Source organism: Halichoerus grypus, chromosome 1 (assembly GCF_964656455.1).
Source record: "Halichoerus grypus chromosome 1, mHalGry1.hap1.1, whole genome shotgun sequence".
In the NCBI taxonomy this organism is placed as follows: domain Eukaryota; kingdom Metazoa; phylum Chordata; class Mammalia; order Carnivora; family Phocidae; genus Halichoerus; species Halichoerus grypus.
In genome coordinates this window covers 207,054,701-207,077,785 of record NC_135712.1, presented here as the reverse complement: position 1 = coordinate 207,077,785, position 23,085 = coordinate 207,054,701, and the positions used below count along the sequence as shown (strand labels likewise).

At 58.2% G+C, this 23,085-nt stretch overlaps 1 protein-coding gene and 1 long non-coding RNA gene across 2 annotated transcripts; one reads left to right on the top strand and one right to left on the bottom strand.

The window, feature by feature from the left end:
* LOC118519191 (uncharacterized) lies at positions 1-7,894 on the bottom strand. The gene is made up of 2 exons (XR_013441114.1): positions 7,678-7,894; positions 1-2,283 (listed from the first exon to the last, which is right to left on the bottom strand). It is a non-coding gene; the product is annotated as an uncharacterized LOC118519191 (long non-coding RNA).
* ZSWIM4 (zinc finger SWIM-type containing 4) lies at positions 3,842-22,135 on the top strand. The gene is made up of 14 exons (XM_036066461.2): positions 3,842-4,212; positions 6,214-6,415; positions 7,873-8,229; positions 8,834-8,982; positions 9,082-9,232; positions 10,052-10,219; positions 10,839-11,198; positions 12,483-12,620; positions 12,971-13,225; positions 13,738-13,873; positions 16,389-16,543; positions 17,687-17,850; positions 19,654-19,735; positions 20,118-22,135. The coding sequence occupies exons 1-14, from the start codon at positions 4,060-4,062 to the stop codon at positions 20,975-20,977; spliced, it is 3,330 nt and encodes a 1,109-aa protein (XP_035922354.1). The 5' UTR covers positions 3,842-4,059; the 3' UTR covers positions 20,978-22,135.
* The last annotated feature ends 950 nt before the right edge of the window (positions 22,136-23,085 follow it).

Below are 23,085 nucleotides of genomic sequence, written 5' to 3'. Positions count from 1 at the left end.
TTTGCCCCCATCTGCACGTTTATTTGCACAAATAGTCTGATAATGTAAAAGTACCTGTTCTCCAGATTCTCTTTTGAGCCGCGTGTAACATCTGCCTGGATCCCACATGAGTTCAATAAAAACGTTAACACGTGTCCATCTTTATGTATCTACGGGAATCATGATTTCTCCCTCTTCTGGAAATTATTTGTTAACCTTTTTCTGGAATCTCAGAAGAGCGAGGACTGGGACAGGGTGCCTGGAACCCGTGGGGCCGGCGGCGCCCAGGCGGGCCAGGGACTCCTGTAAACTGGCTCCTTTGTCCCTCTGACACCAGCCCTTTGGAGGAGGACCCCAGGGGCGAGGAAAGGCATTCAGGCGCAACAGGTATGAGGTCTGGAATGTCAACCCACTTGTTCCCCCTTGGCCCCATCCCCTCGGCCTCCCCAAAGAGCCTCCCGGCCCGCATGACTTCTCCCTCTGCTTGTTCCTTCCACCTGCCCATAAAAGCCCACCAATGGTGCCGAAGCCAAGAGCCCCAGACTTTGGAAAATAACTACACCTTGAGTTCAGTGCCAGTTGCTGCCACTTCCTGGCTGCATGATCTTCAGCAAGTCCTGTCCCCTCTCTGAGTCTCTGTTTGCCCATCTATTAAATGGGGATCCTAACACCCCTCGCTCAGTGTGGAGAATTCTGGAGCCTGAGGGCTGTAAGGGCTGCTTTTGTCCAAAGAGTGGAGCCCAAGACTAGCCACTCAGCCTGTCCTGTCTTGCCTGTCACACTGGCCCTCTCTGCAGGGCCAGGGCAGCCACTAAATATGGCTTTTGAGACACAATTATTCCTTCCCAAACCTTTCCTCTCCTGCTTCCACCATCCCCCTCCACCTGAATGCCCACTTCTCCTGGCAGGGTCCTGCCGCTCAGCCCATGAACCTGTGTTCCAAAAGGGAAAAAAAGAAGTGACAGAGGTAAATCTTGCCAGTTGGGCAGGCCAGAGGGGCTGCATCAGAACCAGGAAGCGAAACTGCCCGGGCTGGTTTCCCGCCTGAGTCAGCAAGGGCAGGGGTTGTGTGGGGGGCGGGGGGGGGGGGGGGCAGGGGCGGGCAGCTGGCAGAAGACAGGGACCCTGGAAATTGGGGTGGGGTGGCCACAGAGCTGGGGGGCCCCTGTTCCCCTCCAACTGAGCCTCCAGGGCCACCCTATTTCCCATGGGTCTCAAGGACATGTGGGTTTGGGATCAGGAGCTGTGGATGCCTAGACAGTGAGCTCACAGAGGCCTGGCGGGGTAAGTGCGGCTTCCATCTCCCTGCAGCCCAAGCTCACTGGCTGCATGGAGAAGGCAGGACATGTGGATGGCTGGAACCCTGCTCCCAACCTCTCCTAGGAGGAGAGCTGGCCGAGAGAGACTCCCAGGGGCCTTTCTGACCTCATAGATTCTCCGGAGATCACTGTATGGCCTTGGGCAACTTTCTGACCTTCTCCAGGCCTCATTCCCCTCATTCGTAAAATCGGGAAAATGGAATAGAATGTTGGTGCTTCCCAAACACTGTGCATTTGATTCCCAGCCACTGCGACAGAACCAGCCCACCCACAGGGCTTGAATGCTGGCCCTATCCTTCCCCTGCTGGGGGCCTCGAGCATGTCACCTGACCTTTCTATGCCTGTTTTTCACCCAGGAGATGGGGATGATGACAGTGTTAGTATCTATTGTTAGACAATAAACATCCTCACTCTGTGATAGCCCAGTCTCGGTTCCTCCTAGAGTAGTCAACCGACTAGAGCAGCCTTGAGTGACCTCAACATCTCGGGACACCCACTGAAGCATCCTCGGGGACCGGGACCCGGGCTTAGGGGATATAGCCACGCACCAGATGCTGAAGAGGACTGCTGGTAAGGGCGCCCCCGCGGTCCTGTTGGCGAGGGGAGCAGCTGACACACAGGCTTTGCTGAAGTCCTCCCTGCCTCTCCCCACACCCCAGTGACTCCTTCCCCATCGGTCCATCTTTGCCTCCAATCCTTTGCAAGAAAGGCACGTGGCATAAGTCTAGGGCTTCCCAGTCTGGGTGACTTCAGGCAAGCACTTTGCTCTCCAAGCCTCAGTTTCCTCATCTGAGAAATGGAGCCTGTGATCCCCACTTTGCAGTACTGGTGGAAGGCTTCAGCGTGATAATGCGTGGGAGCAGTGAGTACGCCATTGCCATTTTCCGCGTCCTTTCTGTTGTTGTCACTGTGGCAGGCTGTGTCTCAAGACCGCCGTTGTCCAACAGAAGTTACAATGCAAGTCACGTGTATAACTTTAAACATCCTGATACCACATAAAATACAAAACATAAAAGGAAACAGGTGGCATTAATTAGAATAATGTGTTTTATTCACCCAAACTTACCTAAAATATTATCATTTCGACATGTAATCAATATAAAAATTTTTTTCAATATCAAAAATTCTTAATGAGCTATTTTACCTTTTTTTTTTCCCCCAGCTAAGTCCTTGAAAATTACATTTACAGCATAACCCAATTCTGCCCAGCCCCATTTCAAGGACACAAAGGCCAGTTGTGGTCAGTGGTGACCCTACTGGACAGCACAGGTTGGAGGGAGTTTCCTGAATGGTGAGCTGGGGACCCGCCAGAAAGTGCAGCTGGAAATTCCTGGAAGGAAAAAGCCCGAGTTTCCAGACGCGGTAGGGAGACTGGGGGCAGCAATCAGGCCACGTTAGGACCAACTTGGGCTGTTCCTGCTTTGTAGACGTTTCAGCGGAGTGGGAGCAGAGTATGAGTTGGTTCAGTCACTAAGTTACACATTGAGTGACTGCTGTATGCCGGGCGCTCTTCGTGTGCGGGAGCTATAGCAATGCTCCGATTACACATACTACAGCCACTGGGGGTCTCCGTGGAGAGGGAAGAGACCGCAATTAAGCAACTGCTGAACTAGATAAAGAAATGTAGTGATCCTGGAGAAAAGTATGGCTAAGAGGAAATGTAGAGTTTTCTAAGGACAGGGGGAGAGGAAGGACGGCGTGGGCCGCGGGGCGGGAGGGGGGGCGGGGCCGGCGATCAAGACCACGGGCGGCTTCCGGGCAAGAGAGGCTGGCCTGGACAAAATGGGTCAGAAAAACAATCGGAGGTGATCGGATGTGACAAGTATTAGTTGAATCTTATGAAATTGCCATCATAGTAGGTCGAAAATCAGCAATTTCATACGACTCAACGTAATATTCAGGGCACAGAATGGATTGAGGGTTCTCAGCTTGGGGCATGGGTTGGGCCCTGTTGCTACAGAACAGGTCTGTAGCCCCCAAGAGCTCTACCGAGGGGCCTGTGATCCCCGCCACGCCCCCAAACATCAGAACTTGACTCCGCGCACAGAGAGGCTGAGAGAGTTTCTCGCCTCACACAGCCCAGAGGGAGGAGGGGCGGAGCTGCTGCCTTGGAATCCCGCCGCTCAGTCTCGCTCCCCGGCCGAGCCGTGTTGATTGTCCCCTTGCGGAGCCCGGAAGCGACCCTCAGTAAACAAAGCCGTGTGTGGGCGCAGCCCCAGCTGCCCGGGGCGCGCTGTCCAGCCGGAGGGGGGCGGGAGAGGAATGTTGTGAATGAACTCAGGGCCCTCCCCGAAACTCCGCATAAGGCCTGCGCCGCGGGGGTCCTCCCACTGTTATTGGCCGCCGGCGCCCCATGATTGACAGCCCGGCCCGATAAGCGCTCTGATTGGGCTTCCGCGCAAGGACAGGCAGCATATCCAGCGAGTGAACAACGAGAACTTGGGACGAGTCTGGCGGTGTAGCCAATAGCGGAGGAGATTCTCGGAGGCCGAGGGGGGTCCAATGGGGACGGGCGGTGGGGGCGGGACGACGGCGGAGGATAAAGCGGCGACTGAGGCAGCTTCATTGTTGTGAAGAGTCTTAAAGGGGCCGCATCACCCGGCCGGCCCGGCGCCGGGCGGGGGTGGGTGCGGCTGGGGTCCCGGGGCGGCCGAGCGCGGAAGACGCACTGGAAAGCGGGTAGGGGGCGCGGGAGCAGGTGACGCAAAGCGGGCATCGGACTGACCCCCCAACAGGCCCCGCCCCGGCCCCGGCCCGGCCGATGGACCCCCCAGCGGCCAAGCGGAGCCGGGGCTGCCCCGCGGGACCGGAGGAGCGCGATGCCGGGGCCGGGGCCGTGCGCGGCCGGGGCCGGCCCGAGGCGCTGCTGGACCTCAGTGCCAAGCGAGTAGCCGAGACCTGGGCCTTCGAGCAGGTGACGAGGGGTGGGGGGGGGGGGGGAGGGACGCACCCCCAACCCCTTCTCCGACTTGCCTTTTCCTCCCCTGCCCAACCCCCAGCCTCCGGACCTGCCCGCGTACGAGACATCCCCAGAGATCCCCTCCAGGATCCTTAAGTCCGCCCCGAAACACCCTCTCATCCTCCCATTTCACTCCTTCAAGCCCTGTGACCCACCCCCATTCCTCCTGCCATCCCTGCCCTCCATCCCACAAGACACAGGGATGCCCTCAGCGCCCTAGATCCTAGCTCAGGACACTTCCTTCTTCTCCTGCCCCAGGGTCCTCGCACAACCCTGGGTACCCTCTTTTCCCACCTTATCCTCAGCTCCCAATTAAGGCACCCCATTCAATCCTCACTCCTCTTTCCAACTCCTACAAGCCACCCCCACTTGGGGGACACCCCCATCTCATCCCCTAGAGACTCCAGATCTCTGCCCCACACCCCCAGTAAAGAACTCCCCCATTTCTACAGACCCCAGCCTCAAGATACTCCTTTCTGTCCCCGATCCATGCCTCCAGAATCCACCTGTCCCCTGGGGAACCCCCCTCCTCCTCCAGATCCTTCCCTGGAGTCCTGCTCCCCTCCCTCAGTACTTTTGGGACCACCTCCCACCTGGGGCTGCCCAACCCCTCCAGTGTTAGGGTACCCTCCTACATTCCTCCTATTTCCCCGATGCTCACCCTCCCTCTGTCCCCCAGCCATTCTAGTCCTTCCATAGGTCGGCAGCAAGGGCAAGGCTTGGGTCGTAGTACCTGTACAGGTGCCCCTGGAATCCCACCTCTGTAGTTTCTGGGGGTTCTGCCACAATGCCTCAGGGATGGGGCGGCTGGAGTCCCCTTTTCCAGCCTCAGAGTGTGCCCCTGGGGAATGGAGATGTGGCCTGGCTCTGACCAAGCCTGCTGCAGTCCCCATAGGCTCTGTCCTCTATCTGGCTTTGGGGGGTGTTCTTTGCTCCCTGGCCTCTCCAGAGTTAGGAAGCCTGCTGGGACCGATGAGTCTGGGCCAAGTGTGGATGGGGCAGGCTCTGATTCACGGCCTGGAAAATCCCTCCTTAGTCATCTGCCAACTGTCCCTGAGGCCTGAGCCAGTCACTGGTCCTCCCACTTCCCCCAGAAACCCAGGCCTGGGAGCTCTGGGAGGTCGCTGCCCCTTTATTGTGCGTGAGACACCCAGCATAATCCTGAAACCATCTCTCATGGTTCCCATGTACCCGCCCTGATCAGGCCTGGTGCTAGGAAAGCTCTTGGCCCTCAGAAGCTCCTGGAATCCTCTGCAGCCCTTTGGAGTTGTTGTTCTCCCTCCCACTTTGAGGAAACTGGAGCACAGAGAGGTTGAGAAACTTGCCCAAGGTCACTCAGCCAGTGAGTAGTAAGCCCAGATTGGAACATTGGTTCAACCAGCTTGGTTCACTGCCCAAATCCCACAGGGGTGGTGAGGACATCCCTCCCTTCCTGCAGGCCCTTGGAGGCTGAGAACGGAGCCTGTCTTGGGAGTCCGAGCTTGCCAGCTGAGACTGAGCAAGTGAATTCAACCCATCTCTGAGCCTCAGACTATCCACGCTGCAAAATGCGGTGATAACTAGTATCACTGAGATGTTACTATGAAAATTATGGAGAATCACATACACAAAGCTTTTAGCATAGTGTAGACTTAGAATGTGGAGGCCTGATCACTATTCTTATCACTTTTGTCTCCCTTTCTCCTGCCCCTTCAAAGCCTGGGAGGTGAGACTATGTTACGTCAGGACCTCAGACCTGACATCCAGGAGGGAAGTAGCAGAAAGTTCTAGAACACTGAGTACAGGCCAGGTGTTATTGCAAGCGCGATACTCAGGAGACAGGTGCTGTTAACATCCCCACCTCACACTTGAAAAAACAAGCTCAGAGAGGCAAAGTGACTTGCCCAGAGTCATACTGCTTGTAAGTGGCAAAGCCAGGATTCAAGCCGGGTTTCTAAGCCGCCGCCCTTCCCACAGGTGGAAGAGCGGTTCTCCCGGGTGCCAGAGCCCGTCCAGAAGCGCATTGTGTTCTGGTCATTCCCACGCAGCGAACGGGAGATCTGTATGTATTCGTCCCTGGGCTACCAGCCCCCGGAGGGCGAGCATGATGCCCGGGTGCCCTTCACCCGCGGGCTGCACCTGCTGCAGACCGGGGCCGTAGACCGAGTGCTGCAAGTGGGTGAGTGCTTGCCCCCATCTCTGCCAGGGAGGCCAGGAGGTCCAGTGCAGGTGTGGAGGAGAAGGGAGTAGAGGGGGGGCCTGGGCCAAGGCGAGGGGAGGTGCCAGACCTCTGGCTTCAATGCCCAGAGAGGGTTTTACAAGATATTGTGAGCTTAGGATCAGAGATCTGCCTAGACCCCAGGCCGCAGGCTTAGACGGGGCTCGGGGGAAGGATGGTGATCCAGAAAGCAGGGGAGGGGAGGTGTCAGAATTTAGGTGGCAAGAGCCAGCTAAGGGTGGAGGACTGAGGCTATTTCTAGATCCTAGGTGGAGGGCCACTATGGGGGTTGGGTACGGGATTCTGAGCTAAAGGCAAGGGTGGTCCTAGAGTCCTCAGACAGCTTGACTGGTGGGCGGGAGTAGAGGTGGTGACGCTGGGAGGAGGGCTGAGGAGCAATTTGTAAACCAGAGTGAGAGGAGGTTTCAAACCTCAGGTGGAGGGACCCAGTGATGCTGTGGGGCCGAGGTTTCAAGCCGGAGGTGAGAAGTAGTCTTAGACCTCAGGCAGAGGGACTCGGGTGGAAGTTGGGATCAGATGTTTAGGGATGGTGTCACATCAAGGCTTAGGTGGGAGCCTTGAGTAGAAGTTTAAGATCAGCTATGAGGGCTGGTCTTAGACCTCAGGCAGTGGGGTCCAGGTGAGGGAGGGTAGGGGGCAGAGGTTTGGAACTAGAGGTGAAAGAGGATTCTAGACCCCAGGGAGTGGGGCTCAGAAGGGGACAAGTAGAGGTTGAGCCAGAAAGCGAGTAAGCCCAGGAACAGTACACCTCCTAGCTGGAGGCAGGGGCTTGGCTAAGATGACCCTCCCTGAACCCTGTCAGCCTGGGGGCCCCCTTGCCTGGACATGGCCCAGCCCACCACAGGCTTGGCTATCTTCAGCCGGTATGAGGAAGCTGCCTTCTCTCTGCATGACGCAGTCAGGGCCAGATGGGGCCTGAGCTGCCCAACCAGTTGGGTAAGCCTGGCATCTGGGCTCCCCAGGGGCCAGGGAGGGGTGATGGAGTGGCCTGGCCCCTCGCCTGCCACATCAGCCCCTCACCCCCAAGTGTCACAGGCCTTGGGCATCTTCCCAGGAAGTTACAGGACTCCTGGAGCCCAGGCCGTATTCACAGTAACCCAAGGGCTGAGAAAACCACCTTCAGCATCATCACTATGATATTCTTCAGAATTAGAACAGGAGCAAGCATTTGACTGTATGCCTCCAGGGTTCTAAGCACTTACCAAATATTAGCTCATTAAATCCTCTTACAGACGCATGAGGAAGATGTCACTATCCGTTCCCATTGGACAGAGAGATTAAGTGGCTTGCGCGCTAGGTTACTCCATGGGATTTGCACTTGGGTCTTGCCGTGCACCATGGACGAGCACCCCTGTCCTGGGGTGACACAACGGTGGCTGGCTTGGCTTTGGTCTTAGGGTTCCATCTGAGCGGAAACATCCGGGAGCTGGGGGGCCCCGGAGAGCCCGAGCGCCTTTACCACGTCTCCATCAGCTTTGACCGCTGCAAGATCACATCTGTGAGCTGTGGTTGCGACAACCGTGACCTCTTCTACTGCGCCCACGTGGTGGCCCTGTCGCTGTACCGCATTCGGCATGCCCGCCAGGTGGAGCTGCGGCTGCCCATCTCCGAAACGCTGTCCCAGATGAACAGAGACCAGCTGCAGAAGTTCGTGCAGTACCTCATCAGCGCCCACCACACCGAGGTGCTGCCCACCGCCCAGCGCCTGGCTGACGAGATCCTCCTGCTGGGCTCCGAGATCAACCTGGTGCACGGTAAGGGCCCCCCGGGGACCTGATGGTGGCGGCATCCTCAGGTCCCCTTGATCCTTGAGTGGGGGTGGGGAGGGCGCCCTTGCCTGAAGTCGAGGTCACACACCTACTAAGTGGCAGATCCTGGATCTGACCTGGCCCCGGGCACGGGGAGCTTCAGCCCCAGGGTGTGGGTGCCCCAAGAGCACAGGAGCCAGCCTGAGTGTGGGTGGGTAGAGGGCGTGAAGGGTATGTGTGGCCCATGGGGGTGTCAGGGGTGGGGTATGAGTGGGGGATAGACCGGGAGCTCTTGGGAGGGTTGGGAGCTACAAGAGGCTGTGGGAGGATGGGGGAGGATGGAGGGTGGGGGCGATGGATGAGTGGTGGATAATTGAGGATGGCGATGGGTGGATGATGGGGTGTTGGGGTGACCTGCGGGTGTGGAAAAGCGGATGCGCTAAGCCCACGGATGGTCAAGTAGGACGGCAGGTGAATGCGGAGCTGGCGGGAGCTGGCGGGCTCCGGTGGGAGGGGCTTTGATCGGGATCAACGTGGCCTGGCGGGGGTGGACAGAGGGGGCCGGAGGGAGATTGGAAACCCCAGCCTCACTGTCCCTCCCTCCCCGCAGGTGCCCCGGACCCCACGGCCGGCGCAGGCATCGAGGACGCCAACTGCTGGCACCTGGACGAGGAGCAGATCCAGGAGCAGGTGAAGCAGCTGCTGTCCAACGGTGGCTACTACGGCGCCAGCCGGCAGCTGCGCTCCATGTTCGGCAAGGTGCTGGCGGGCACGGCGGGCACGCGGCGGCCCGGGACTCAAGGCCCTGGCACCTCGCCCCCTCCTCACCACGCCGTCCCTGTCCCCATCTCGGCACAGGTGCGGGAGATGCTGCGGATGCGGGACTCCAACGGGGCGCGCATGCTGATCCTCATGACCGAGCAGTTCCTGCAGGACCCGCGCCTGGCCCTGTGGCGGCAGCAGGGCGCGGGCATGACCGACAAGTGCCGGCAGCTGTGGGACGAGCTGGGTAAGGCCTGGCCCGAGGCGCATGGCGCGCAGCAGGGCTTCGGCGCCCGGCGGGCTCTGGCCGCCAGGTCGTGCTCACCCCGACATTAGCCTCTGGCCCCCGAACCCATTCCGTGTTCGCTAGCACCTCTGATGCTGGAGGCACTGTGGGGGGTGGGGGCCTGGGCAGGAAACAAGGGATTGACCCCCTGCGCTCCGGAGCTGCGGAGCTGACACCTGGCGGCGGAGACGGACAAAAAATACTACAGACGCATGAGTCCTTTTCTGCAAGGGCCGGTAGTCAGTCCCTTTGACTCTGTGGGCCGTTGGTCTCTGTCATAGCTTCTCTGGCGGCATTCCAACACAATCGTATTTAGAGACTCTATTTATGGGAAGTTCATGTAATTTTCACAAGTCACAAAATATTCCTCTGACGTATTTTTCCCCAACGATTTAGAAATGGAAAAGTAAATCTTAGCTTGCAGGCCATTCAAAACCAGGTGGCAGGTTCAGTTTTATGCACGGGCAGTAGTCTGCTGACCCCTGTAATACAGGGTGGTAAGTGCTATAGGGGAAAAAAACAGCAAGAGGAGTCTGACAGCCTGGGGTCGAATCCTGCCTTCCCACTTCCCCAGCTGTGTGACCTTGAGCAACTGCTTTTGCCTCTCTGTGCTGTAACGTGAAGAGACTATCGGTTGCAACCTCCAAGGCCCGAGATGAGGGGTAAACAGAGGCCAGTGCCCAGCGCACAGTAGGCACTCCACACGTGTGTGTGGCTACTTTTGGCGTGAATGTCGAGCCTCCCTCATGCCCACGTTCACCGGCCGCCCTCCGTCCCCAGGGGCCCTGTGGGTGTGTGTCGTCCTGAGCCCCCACTGCAAACCAGAGGAGCGGGTGAGCTGGCTCCAGCTGCTTGGCAAGTGGGACAAGCTGGACGTGTGCCCGCTGGAAGAGGGCAACTACTCTTTCGACGGGCCCAGCCTGCAGCCCACCGTGGCCCTCAGCCCAGGTAGGAGAGGGGCGCCCGGCCCTTGCCTGTCCTCCCCGCCAGGAGGGAGTGAGTGCCCAGGCCAGGGCGGCGGGCAGCTCGAGGTGCATGAAGGGAAAGGCTTAAGACGCCGGTAGTTCTGGGCTGGTCTCCCCACTCAGCCTCCTCCTGGCCGTGGAGGTGGGGATGGGTTGGGGGGCACTGGGAGAAAAGGAAAAAGATATTTAGAAGAGAGAGGCAGAGATGGAGGGAGAGAGAGACAGGAGAAAGAGGAATGGGGTATGGGGAGAGACGGAGGGAGGAAGAGAGGGATGAAGTCTGGGGAGGGGGCAGGATGGATAGACATACGGACAGTTATTCACCCTCCATTGTCATTTGACACGAAGGGCTGTAATAGCGCACACACACACACACACATGCACACGCAGCGCGCGCGCACACGCACACACATGCACACGCACATGCACACACAGCACGCGCTCACGCATCTCTGAAAGGCTGTTTAAAGGATCTGGGCGGATGACACACCGCCATCGCTGTGCCCAGGGTCTAGTCCCAAGCTGGTGCTCAGTCAGGGGAGCTGGCCTCGGCCCGAGCGCTAGGGCCCCCTACCCAGGCCATGTGGGCGCCCCTCCCGCAGGCCCGGAGGAGGAGGAGGAGGAAGAGGAGGCGGCGGCCGCAGGTTCCCGCCACACCGTCTTCGGCCGCGCCCTCCAGGCCGGGTCGCTGCACTGGAGTGACGCCCACCTGCAGAGGATCCTGGCCAGCGACTCCTACGGCCCCAGCCTCACAGGCACCATGGGCAGTGAAAAGCCAACCTTTGACCCCCAGGGCCGCCCACTGTGGCTGGGCGAGCCCTTCCCCACCGCCTGCGCCCGCGTGGACACCCTGCGTGCCCACGGATACCCCCACCAGGCCCTGCGGCTGGCAGGTGCCATCATCAACACGCTCCGGCTACAGCGGCGGCATCAGCTCGAGAGCTACAAGCAGCAGAAAAAAGGTGGGTGCCACGACCGCTCTGCTCCCCTGGGCCGTAGGCACAGACGCCGACTCGGGGTCCCATCAGGAAAGCCAGGCCACCCGAAGGAGTCTTGAGCCAAAAAGAACTTAATACGGGGGATTGAGGGCTCACAAAAGTACCGGAAGGGCTGTAGGATTGAAAATCAGAGAAGCCACTGCTCAGGTTCAAGAACTTGAACTTCAGAAGCACAGGGATTGCAGCAAACTGCTGACAGTGAGTGAGCTCAGCAGCCTGCAGCCCTGGCTGGGGGGCCACTCCCAAGAGAATACTCAGAACCTGCTGGCAAAACCTCCTGTCTGTGCCCTGCAGATAGCCACACACCTGCTCACGGAGGCTGCAGGAGAATCAGGGCCTCCTGGCCCCGCCTCCGTACCTCACACAAAGGAGCCTGGGACTTGTAGTTTCCAAGCTTCCAGCCCCTGTGGTACGGGGCGGGTGCCAGTCACAAGTCTTTCAGGAACAGGGACGCAGTGTGGCCAGATCTCCCAATTTTCCAAGACAGGCCAGAAATCTGCATTATGCAATGTACATTTTACTGATTTTTAAACATGGGAAACAAAGTCAAATTTGTGTTAGAGAAAAAAAAAAAGCCAGACCGTATGGGTCAAAAAAAGAACATGTTTGTGGATAAGCTATGGGGAGGCAGAAGGGAGGCCACCAGTTTCATTGTCTGGGTGATGGGTCAGTTATCAGGAAATTGAACCCCAGGTGTCATGGAACCCTGGGGGACCTGGGACCCCAGCAGAGTCCTGCCTCGGCCTAGAGGCACAGGGAAAGCCCCCCAGAACAGGTGAGAGCTATGCTGAGATCTTACAGATGTACAGGAGCTTCCCAGGAGGAGAGGAAGGAGGAACAGTGTTCCAGGTAGAAGGAACAGCAGGGGCAGGAGCCCAGAGGCAGGAGAGGGCACGGCTCATGGGAGGAGATTGGAGAATGGGGCTTTCAGATGGGGCAGGTGGCCACATGGGGCCCTGAAAGCCAGTTGGGCTCGAGAGGTGGGAGGGAGGAGAAAGACAGTGGGTGGTTGTTTTCCGAAGTGCCCGGTTTCACCCCTGTGTCCCTGCCAGGCCAGGGTCTGGCTGTGGGACAGGAGGCCAAGACTGTGGAGGTGAGGGCTGCTGCAGAGCTCCTGGGCAGAGAGGATGGCTGCCTGGTGGGCAGGTGGTGGGCGGGCACCGGGAGGCTGGGCTGGGGTTCAAGGAGAGAAGCCCCCCTACCTAGACTTGTGGGGGACAGGCGTTGAGCCCCTTATACTGCCTGCAGAGCTGCTGCAGAAAGGTAACAGCTGCATCACCAACACGGAAGGCTGGGTGGGCCACCCCCTGGACCCCATTGGCTGCCTCTGCAGGGCGCTCCTGGAAGCCTGCCGCCTGGAGGAGGAGACCCTCACCCTTTACCCAGGTACCTACATTGGGGCCCCTGGGAGGAAATGGGACATTTCCCCTTCCCCCTCCCCAGCCCAGTACCCCAAGAAAGTGGGGCCACACTCTTATCCTTGGTGACGTCTCTACACTTGGCCACACCCCCTGGCCAGTGCCAGGAGCCAACAGACTTCACTTCTCCTGAAAGCGAGGCCACCGCAGACCCACCTCTCTGCTGGTAGAAGGTGTCTGGTCAGTGCTGGGAACTGCTGGGTTCCCCATAAGCCCAACCCCCCAGTCCCCGTGTTTGAGTTGAAGAGCCCCCGGGGTCCCCGGAGGGGGCGCCCCCCCCCCCCCGCCCCCAGCAGCCCTGGAACCCATTTCCCACAGACTCGGGGCCCGAGAAGCGGAAGGCGGCCTACCAGCACGTGCCGGTGCCCGGGAGTCCCGGGGAGTCCTACTTGGCGCTGGCCCTTGAGGTGGCACTGCTGGGCCTGGGGCAGCAGCGGGCCCTGCCCGAGGGACTGTACGCGCAGGACAAGGTGGTGCGCAGCGAGGAGCAGCTGCTCGCCCTGCTAGAGGAGGTGGAGCTGGACGAGCGGCTGGTGCAGGTGCTGCGCAAGCAGGCGGGGCTGCTGCTGGAAGGTGAGGCCCCGCCCCCAGCCGGGGGTGGGGGTGGGGGGGTCCTGCCCCTGTCCTCTAGTGGTCTGGTGGCTGCTGGATCAGGAGGCCGCGTCTCCTGCCCCTTACAGTTCGCTGCTACCTTAAAGGTGAGATCAGCCCTAGAAAGTGCCTGCTGCCAATAGGGCTGGGGGGGGGGGAGGCCCCGCCCCTTGCCCCCTTTGGCGTCAGGGAGCCTGGTCCTTGTGAGGCCCCACCCCTGGAGCAGGTGTAGCCCCACCTCTACCTTCCGGCCCCGCCTTGCATCTGCATCCTGCGCCCCCACCAAGGGGTGCCCAGGGTCTCTTCTTCGGATTTTCCAGGGCTTTTCTGTCTCAGCCCTGCACTACCTCCCCCGCCCACCTCTCTAGCCCCTAGCCCCAGCCGCTCTACCTGGGGACCAGCCCATCCCCTCCTCAGAGCCTGGGGTGTGAGGAGACCTGGGGGGGGGGTGATGAGCCCTCGCGGGGGGAGCTGAGCTCAGGATGCCCCTGCAGGGGGTCCTTTCAGCGGATTCGGAGAAGGGCTCTTCCGGGAGAGCGTGCCCATGCACACCTGTGCCCGATACCTGTTCACCGCGCTGCTGCCCCACGACCCCGACCTGGCCTACCGCCTCGCGCTGAGAGCCATGAGGTGAGAATGGGCCGCTGGGGACTCGGCCCAGGGGACTGGGCAGGATTGGAGGGTGACAGTCGCCCTTGGAGCCCCATCCTCCCGCCAGAAACTCACAAGCTGGTTGATTCCGTCTCCCCCAGGCTGGCATCCCAGGTTGCCCTGTGTTTTTGATTCTTAAGTAAACATGTATATTATTATTTTGAATTTGAGAGAGATCCACATGGCACAGAATTCAGAGTTCTTGTCCAAACTTTTTTGTCCTTGCTTACCCAAATCTCTCTGGAGACAAGCAGTGTCACCACTTTCTTCTTATCTATCCCACAAGAATCAAGATTTCTGCAAATCCGTAATCTGGAAATTGAAGGCTGGTCTTCCTTTTACACCCATGATGCGTCCTGTGTCTGTTCCTTCCTCCTTATTTTCACTGAACTTGGCATCTTAAAGGTTTGGTTGTATCACATAGCATGTGAACTGCTATAAGGATGTATCATAAAAGAACCAATTTAGAGTTGATAGACAATTGACACTATTTCCCCAAAAACGTTGCTGTGAATAACCTTATCATTTTTCATGTACCAATTGACCACAGAAGCAGAATTTTTAAAGGCCCCCCTGGGTAGTACATCATGCCCAACAAGGTGAATTCTGTCCCCGGTCTCTGATCCCATCATCCAGAGATACCTATTAACAATTTAGGGTGCATCTTTCCAGAATATTTGGAAAGAGTAATCTGTGAAGAGCTGTGATTTCTAAGCCAGGAACCAGCACATGACAGCCCCTGGGCCAGATGTGGCCTGCCACGTGTTAAACCCATGAGATCAGATCAAGCTTTTACATTTTTAAGTGTTTAGAAATAAAAGAATATTCTGTGACACATGGAAAGTAATATGAAACTCAAGTTTCAGTGTCCAGCAATAAAGTTTTATTGGCACACAGCCACGCTCATTCATTTACGTATTGTCTGGGGCTACTTTTGCGTGGCAATGGCAGAATTGAATGGTTGTGACAGAGACCAAATGGCCCCCCCACAGAGCCGAAAATATTGACTGTCCAAACCTGTGCAAAAAAAAAAAAAAAAATGGTGCTGATCCCTGGTCCAAATCCACGACTCACATCACCTCATGTAATCTTTTTTTTTTTTTTAAGATTTTATTTATTTATTTGAGAGAGAGACAGAGAGAGAGAGAGCACGAGCAGGGCAGAGGCAGAGGGAGAAGCAGACTCCCCGCTGAGCAGGGAGCCCGACTCGGGACTCGATCCCAGGACCCCGGGATCATGACCTGAGCCGAAGGCAGATGCATAACCGACTGAGCTACCCAGGCGCCCCTACCTCATGTAATCTTACCAACCTAGAGAAATAAGCATGTTTACCCCCATTTTACACATAAACACGCTTAAGGTGTGTCCAGAGTCACATGTCGAGGAAATTTCGATAATATTTGAAACCAGAATAGTCTTAACTCCTATTGCATGCTGTTGATCACATCTAACAACTTTGAAGAACTTTCTACATATAAAATACATATATATGGGCTAGACGGCCCATAGAGTGGGCCGTCTAGCAATATACCCCTAGTGGGTGTGTAAAGCCATTCCAAAAATGTTTGCTGTCCATCCACCCATTGTGTACTGCTGCTGGAGATCCAGCAGTGAACAGAATAGTCACAAATGCCTGCCCTCATGTAGCTGACGCTTTAGTGAGGGAGATAAAATAATAAGTTATTTTAAATAAGTATTAAATTAATAGGTAAACTATGTTGTGTGTCAGGTGGTGACCTATGGCAAAGAAGGCGTGGGAGAAGTTGGGAGTGGGAATTTCACATGTGGGGGTGTCAAGGAAGAACCCACTGAAAAATATTTGAGTTAAGACTTGAGGGAGGTGAGGGGCGCCTGATTGGCTCAGTCTTTAAGCGTCTGCCTTCAGCTCAGGTCATGATCCCAGGGTCCTGGGATCGAGTTCGCCGTCGGGCCCCTTGCTTGGCAGGGAGCCTGCTTCTCCCTCTGTCTGCTGCTCCCCCTGCTTGTGTTCCCTCCCCCTCTCTCTCTCTGACAAATAAATAAATAAAATCTTTTTTTTTTTTTTTTTTTTAAAAAGAGAGACTTGAGGGAGGTGAGGGAGAAGCTGCAAGGATGTCTGGGGAAGAGTGTTCCTGACAGAGGGAATAGCATATGCAAAGGCCCTGAGGTAGGACTGTGCCTGGTTGTATTTGAGGGACATTGAGGGGAACAGTGGCTGGAGCAGAGTGAGAATGGGAAGGGGGGTGACAGAAGGACTATTGGGGGGCTGCATCAGGACACAAACAATCTCCTCACATTTTTATCAGCCCTTGGTGCATGAATAGAGCATTGTTTATTTAATCGACCCCCAGGTGGTGAGCACAAACCGTACTCCAGTGAACATCTGGCACACACATCTTCCGTCTTCCTGCGTGCCCGTGGCTTTGCTGGCCCAAGCAGGGAGGCTCCAGTTGAGGCAGGAGGCTCCAACCTCCTCTCAGCATGGGCTTGCTTCTCCCCCCTCCACCCCCACCAGGCTGCCTGTACTGGAGACAGCGTTTCCAGCCGGAGAAGCTCACCCCACCCCGCTGGACTCCATCATGAGCAACCGCTTCCCCCGCTGGTTCATCCTTGGCCACCTGGAGACGCGCCAGTGCGAGCTGGCCTCTGCCATGCTGACAGCTGCCAAGGGTGAGGACAGAGGCTGCCCCCTGTCCCGTTCCCCCGCTCCCCTGTCCTCTGCCTTCTCTTTCCTCTGTTCCCTCATCCCTTCCCTCTCCTTTTTATCCTTTCATCAAATTTCTGTCTTCCTTGAGCACTTTCTAGATGGACCAGGCACTGTCCCAGGTGCTGAGGAGTGACCAACACTGTTCCAAGGCCTGTGCCCTGTGGTGTTCCATTCTAGGGGGGGCAGACAGACCCTAAACAAGGCCAAACACTTAGTGACGTCACTTAGTGAGCAAGCAGGGAACAAGGGCCGTGGAGGAGGAAAAGCAGATGAACACTTAAGCCAAGAGGGCGGAGCTGTTGCCTGCATCTGGTGTCCCTGTCACCTTGAGTCGCCATAACAGCTCTGCTCTGGGGCTGGGAGTCCAAGGTCCGGGTGCTTGGTGGGTTCCCAGGGAGGACTCTCTTCCTGGCTTGCCACCCTCCTGCTGTGTCTTCACAAGGCAGAGAAAGAGAGCGCTCCCGATTTCTTCCTCTTCTCAGGACACTCATGCCATCATGCTGGGGATGAGGGCTTCCCCGTGAATTTGGGGAGGGCTCTGTCCAGGCAGGGAGAGCATTCCAGGCAGAGGGAACAGCCAGTTCAAAGGCCCTGAGGCTGGACCGTGCCTAGAATGTTTGAGGAGCGCAGGAGCGAAGTGACAGAACTGTAGGCTCTGGGCCAACGATAAGAGCAATCAAAGCTCACAGTTGTATGCTCTTGACCCATGAAAGCCTTTCGAGTACGGGCTCACTGTGGCCCTGGGAGGCAGGTACCCTTGCGCTAGTATGACCCATTTTACAGATCGGGCAGCTGAGGCACAGAAAGGTCAAGCGACTCGCTTGGCGTCACATAGCTAGTGAATGGCGGGATGGGGATTGAACCCTGGTGTTCTGGGACCAGAATCACTGCCCTTGACAATTAGGGGTCCCTAGGTGGCTTCCTCCTGCTGGGTGGTGGGGAGAGGAGAGGAGAGAGGGAGTGGCAAGAGTGGTCTGGATCTTCCCAGAGCCATTGCCGGCTACCTCTGCCTCCTCACACGTGGGCACCTGGGTGGACAGGTCAGGCGGCAGCAGGGGCTGGTGCCCGGTGTGCCGACCGTGCCCTCCTCCCTCCCTGCACCCCAGGAGACCCCAAGTGGCTGCATGCGGTACTGGGCTCCATCCAGCAGAACATCCACTCGCCTGCCCTGCTCTTCAAGCTGGCACAGGACGCCTGCAAAACGGCCACCCCGGCCAGTGCGCCTCCCGACACCACGCTGCTGGGCATTGCGCTGGAACTGGGCCTGCAGGTGAGGGTCAGAGGGGGGATGCTGCCTGAGGACAGGCCTCAGCGGGAGTGGCAGCTCTGGGAGTAAGGGTCCCGGGAATGGGGGACTGGGGTCACCAGTGGGGGATGGGCCTGTGAATGAGGGACTCCAGGGCAGAGTCTGAAGGTGAGCATCCCCTCCTGGGGGTGTGGCTGAGGAGGAGGATGCGGGGCACGGGTCCTGTAGGTGAGTGGGTGGGCCACAGGAAGAAGCCGGGCCTAGGGTGCTGGCCTTGGGGTGGGGCCTGGAGCTGGTGTGCCCACTGGGTGGGTTGGGCTGAAGCCCAGGGAGCAGAGCCTCTGGATGAGGAGCTTGCTTGGGGGCAGGGCCTGTGGGGGACCAGTCTAGAAGGAAAGGTTGCTGCTGAGGGGGAGGGTCCTGAAGGCGAGAAGCTGCCTCTGCAGATGAGGTCTGTGGTTGAAAGTCCTTGAGGCAGGGCCTGGGAGCTGGGGCCTTCGCCAGGGGCCCGGCAAGGGCTGTCCTGCTGGGGCAAGTCAGAGACCACCATGGGTGCTGCCTATAGGTGAGGAGTCAGCTGCAGGGTATGGGACCCGGAGGGGACAGGGCCTCAAGAGTGTGGCCAAAGTAAAGTAAGAATGGAGAACAGTTTGGGGCAGGCTTGCAGGGTGGGGTGGGACCTTCCCGGGTAGAACCTGCCCTCAGGGGGCCTGCAGAAGGCGGAATTAGTCCCGAACAATCTCCTGTGGGGAAGTGGAATCATTGTAGGGGGTCTGGGGGAGGTGAGATGAGGGAGGGATCCTTTAGAGAGGTGAGAGAGGTGACCCACTCCTTAGGAGCTTCCAGTGGCAGAGTCCACCAGACAGGCCCTGAGGGGGAGGCAAACAGGGAGGGTGCTTATTGGGGATAGGACCTGAAGAAGGTAGGGGCCTGAAGGGCAGGTGCTTTGTTGGGGCCCACAGGGGGAAATCTGCTGACGTGAAGCATGGAACTTTCCAGAGAGAAGGGGCAGGTTGGATTGCTGTCTGGGGTAGGCACCACGGAGCCTCAGGATAACACCCACAATAATAGCAGTAACAGTAATGCTGGCATGGGCTGAGCACTTTGAAGCAACAGATACTGTGCAAGATCTTTTTTTTGGAAGGGAGCGCCTAGGTGGCTCAGTTGTTAAGCGTCTGCCTTCAGCTCAGGTCATGATCCCAGGGTCCTGGGGTCGAGCCCCGCATCGGGCTCCCTGCTCAGCAGGAAGCCTGCTTCTCCCTCTTCCACTCCCCCTGCTTGTGTTCCCTCTCTAGCTGTCTCTCTCTCTCTGTCAAATGAATGAATAAAATCTTTTTTTTTTTTTAATCTTTTTAAAAAAAAAAAATCTTTTTTTAAAACAACTATTTTTTATTTTTTATTTTTTTAAGATTTTATTTATTTATTTGAGAGAGAGAGCATGAGCAGGAGGGGCAGAGGGAGAAGGAGAGGTCAAAACAGACTCCCCGCTGAGCAGGGAGCCCGACGCGGGGCTCGATTCCACGACCCTGAGACCATGACCTGAACCGAAGGCAGCCACTCAACCAACTGAGCCACCCTGTGCAAGATCTTTACCTGAAAATTTGCACTGAATTCTTAGAGCCCTGAGGTAGAGGTTTTCAATCCCCATTTTACAGAGGAGGAAAATGAAGGCCCAGGAGGTGAGGCCACTTGTCCGGATCACGTGGCTCACCGCCGATTCAACCCTTAACGCCCAAGTCTCCTGGGCCCCTCAGGATCCCTGATCCCCTCTGTAGGCCAGCGCGAGGTTTTGGGTGATCCCCTTCTCTCGCCCTTCCCGGGCCACAGGTGATGCGCATGACCCTGAACACCATGACCTGGCGGCGGCGGGAGATGGTGCGGTGGCTGGTCAGCTGTGCCACAGAGATCGGTGAGTCCCCGAGGGAACCTGCCACCCATCTCCCTGTGGAGAGAGAAGCAGAGCCTTTTCCCTGGCTCCAGCCCGAGGTCAGGGCTTACGCTGGTGGGGAGGCGGGCTGGGGGGACAGAGCTGGACGAAGACCTGGAAGCTGGCCAGGCTGAAGTGGCTTGGAGAAGGGACAGGAGCCCTGAAGCATAGGTAGACCCCCCACGCACTCTCCCCACCTCCCTTTGGAAGATGAAGTGCGGTTTGTGTCGAGCTGGGGGTGGAAGCAGAGGGGTTGTGTCTTCAGCCCCAGCGGGCGGGGATGGCGGCCTGAGGGCAAACCCGGGCACACCCGAGCGGCCCCTGCCCTCCTTCCTGGCCAACTTTGCCCTCTTGCCGCCCCCAGGCCCGCAAGCCCTGATGAATATCATGCAGAACTGGTACTCCTTATTCACGCCGGTGGAGGCTGCCACCATCGTGGCGGTGACAGGCACCACGCACGCCACGCTGTCGCGGCTGCAGCTGGACGCGGCCCGGCGGGAGGAGCTCTGGGCCTGTGCGCGCACCCTGGCCTTGCAGTGCGCCATGAAAGACCCGCAGAACTGCGCGCTGCCGGCGCTCACGCTGTGTGAGAAGAACCGCGCGGCCTTCGAGGCCGCCTACCAGATCGTGCTGGACGCGGCGGCCGGCGGCCTGGGCCACGCGCACCTCTTCCCGGTGGCGCGCTACATGGAGCAGCGCGGCCTGCCGCTGCGGGCCTACAAGCTGGCCGCGCTGGCCCTGGCCCAGCTCAGCATCGCCTTCAACCAGGACAGCCACCCCGCCGTCAACGATGTGCTCTGGGCCTGCTCGCTCAGCCACTCGCTGGGCCGGCACGAGCTCTCCGCCATCGTCCCCCTCATCATCCGCAGCATCCACTGCGCCCCCATGCTCTCTGACATCCTGCGCCGCTGGACCCTCGCGGCACCTGGCCTGGGGCCCCTGGGGGCCCGCCGCGCCGCCAAGCCGCTGGGCGCCGACCGGGCTCCGCTCTGCCAGCTCCTGGACGCCGCGGTGGCCGCCTACATCGCCACCAGCCACTCCCGCCTCACGCACATCAGCCCGCGGCACTATGGCGACTTCATCGAGTTCCTGGGCCAGGCCCGGGAGACCTTCCTGCTGGCGCCTGACGGGCACCTGCAGTTCGCCCAGTTCTTGGAGAACCTCAAACAGACCTACAAGGGCAAGAAGAAGCTCATGCTCTTGGTGCGGGAGCGCTTCGGCTGAGGGGCAGCAGGCCGCGGCGGGGACCCCCTTGGCCCCTGCTCCTGTGGCGCCAGCTCTCCATCAGGGGCCTCAACACTGGGGGCCCATGTGGCATTTCAGTATTAAGTCAGGGAAGGAGCCCGGCCGGAGCTAGGTGGTCTTACCTGCCATCCCCACCAAACCCTGCTGGAGGGGGGACCACGGGGGGGGGGGGGTGATGTCCTGCCACATGCGTGCCTAGGAGTGTGCGAGCGAGTGTGCGAGACACAAGGATCAGAAGCCATACCACCACCCAGAGGCCTGGAAGGGGGTGTGTGCTTGGGCAGCTGGTATGACCCCGCCTTGGGCACCCCAAAAGCAATAGGCAAGCTCTCCCTCCCCAAACTCGCAGGCCCGGCTTGGACTGGGGGTGGGGGTGGGGGCTGCAAGGCAGGACTTTCCAGAAACTGGCTCTTAAAGTCAATGTAGCAGACCCTCCCCACACCCCACTCTGGGTGGCCAGGGGACTTGTGTTAGGGCATCTAAATCTCCTTTTATACCCTCCCCTCACTGCCTCAGGGGCCCCATTCCGCAGCCCTATGCCCGTGCCAGGCTGCCCAGCTGGGACCGACGGCTCATCCCCACTGAAGGATTTAAAGAGGCCTCAGGCCTCAGCCACATACCTCACCCCCCCAGTCCGGCCAGGACTCCCATTCCCGAGGATGCCAAGGTCCCAGTGTGGGCTCGAGGGGTCACTACTGTCCCTCCCCCTACCTGCTAGTCACTGGACATACAACTCAGGAACTGAGCCAGGCTCATGCTGTCCTCCAAACCTGGTGTTGGGGGGGGAGACAAGCCCAGGAGAGCCAGGGACCCCCACCCCAGATCTGGAGAGGAGAGAGGCTGGCATCTTGGCATTTTCTGGCTCTGTCTCTGGCTCTGCCTTTCTCCTCCTCCATGTCCCTGCTCCACCCCTTCATCTTACTCTCCCTTTCCATATTTCCCTCTATTTCGCCTATTTGTGGCTCTGAATCGCAGCTGCTGTCTCTCTTGGGTCTCCCTTGCCCCACCTTGGCCCAGGGACGAGGAGGGAGAGTGTCCCACCCCGATCACCCCCCTCTGTCTTTTCTCCTCTTGTAATTAAGGACAAAATCATGTCATTTTGTAACTTTTTTTCTATTTATTGAACTGTATATTGTATTTCCTTTCTCCTTTTTTTTTTTTTTTAATATTGAACACAGCTTTTGAGACTGAGGTGTGTCCCCTCTCCCCCACCCCAGACCAGGGCTCCCTGATCCCTCCACAGAAAATCTCCAGCCTTGCTTGCTCGGGGCACAACTTCAAGAGAGGGATGGAAGGGTGCAGACTGCTGGTTTCACCCAGTGGCTCTAGTGTAGATACTATCAGATAGGGCTGACCCCCAAGAGGAATGCTTTATACCTGTCACCTGTTACAACGCCTGTCCCAACAGTCCTACGAGTCGGGAGGAATATCCTTCCCATTTTACAGAGGAGAAAACTGGGGTCCCAAAGTTTAAGGAAAGGGTACCAATTTTAGGAAGAGACAGAGCTTTACTATGCTGGAGCCAACTGACCCTGGCCACCTCAGGCTTCACGGTCCTTACAGTGCTGGCAACGGCCACTAGGGGGTGCCCTGGCTCCAGACACCGCTACTGGGGGTACTTGTCTCCCAAGTTGCTGAGCACCGGGGCCGTGTCAGTTAATGGGTGCACCTGGGAGGGGAAGACATACCCCTCCCCACCCACCAAACGAAGATGGGAATCCTGGGCTTGGGCTAGGCCTTGGTGGGCGGGCTCTGGCGTTGGCGAAAAAGGGTGGGCGTGGTCAGTGAGGGGCGCGGCCCGGGACTCCTACGCCGCGGATGAGGTTTTCGAGTCCCCAAATAGAGGAAGCGGTGTGGCCTGGGGGACTGCGAAGAAGGCCCTCGGTTGCCTTCCTTCCCTGGCTCCCTGAGAAGCAGGACCTCCCTTGGGATCTGCCTGTCTTTGGAGAGTGACAGATGGGTGAACAAAGTGTGTCTGGGTCGCCGTCAGGGCCGGGGCAGGCGAGGACAAGCTTCCCGGAGGGGCGGGACTGGCCGCTAGAGGGCGCCAAGGCGGCGCGCGCAGTCGTGGGCGGAGTATCGGCTGC

What these genes read in the sequence shown, in the direction of transcription:
- ZSWIM4 (XM_036066461.2), top strand. Translation starts at nt 4,060, where the DNA reads ATGGACCCCCCAGCGGCCAAGCGGAGCCGGGGCTGCCCCGCGGGACCG. An exon ending in TGCGCTCCATGTTCGGCAAG is followed by an intron (nt 8,983 to 9,081) that starts GTGCTGGCGGGC and finishes ATCTCGGCACAG; the next exon opens with GTGCGGGAGATGCTGCGGAT. An exon ending in CATGCTGACAGCTGCCAAGG is followed by an intron (nt 16,544 to 17,686) that starts GTGAGGACAGAG and finishes CCTGCACCCCAG; the next exon opens with GAGACCCCAAGTGGCTGCAT.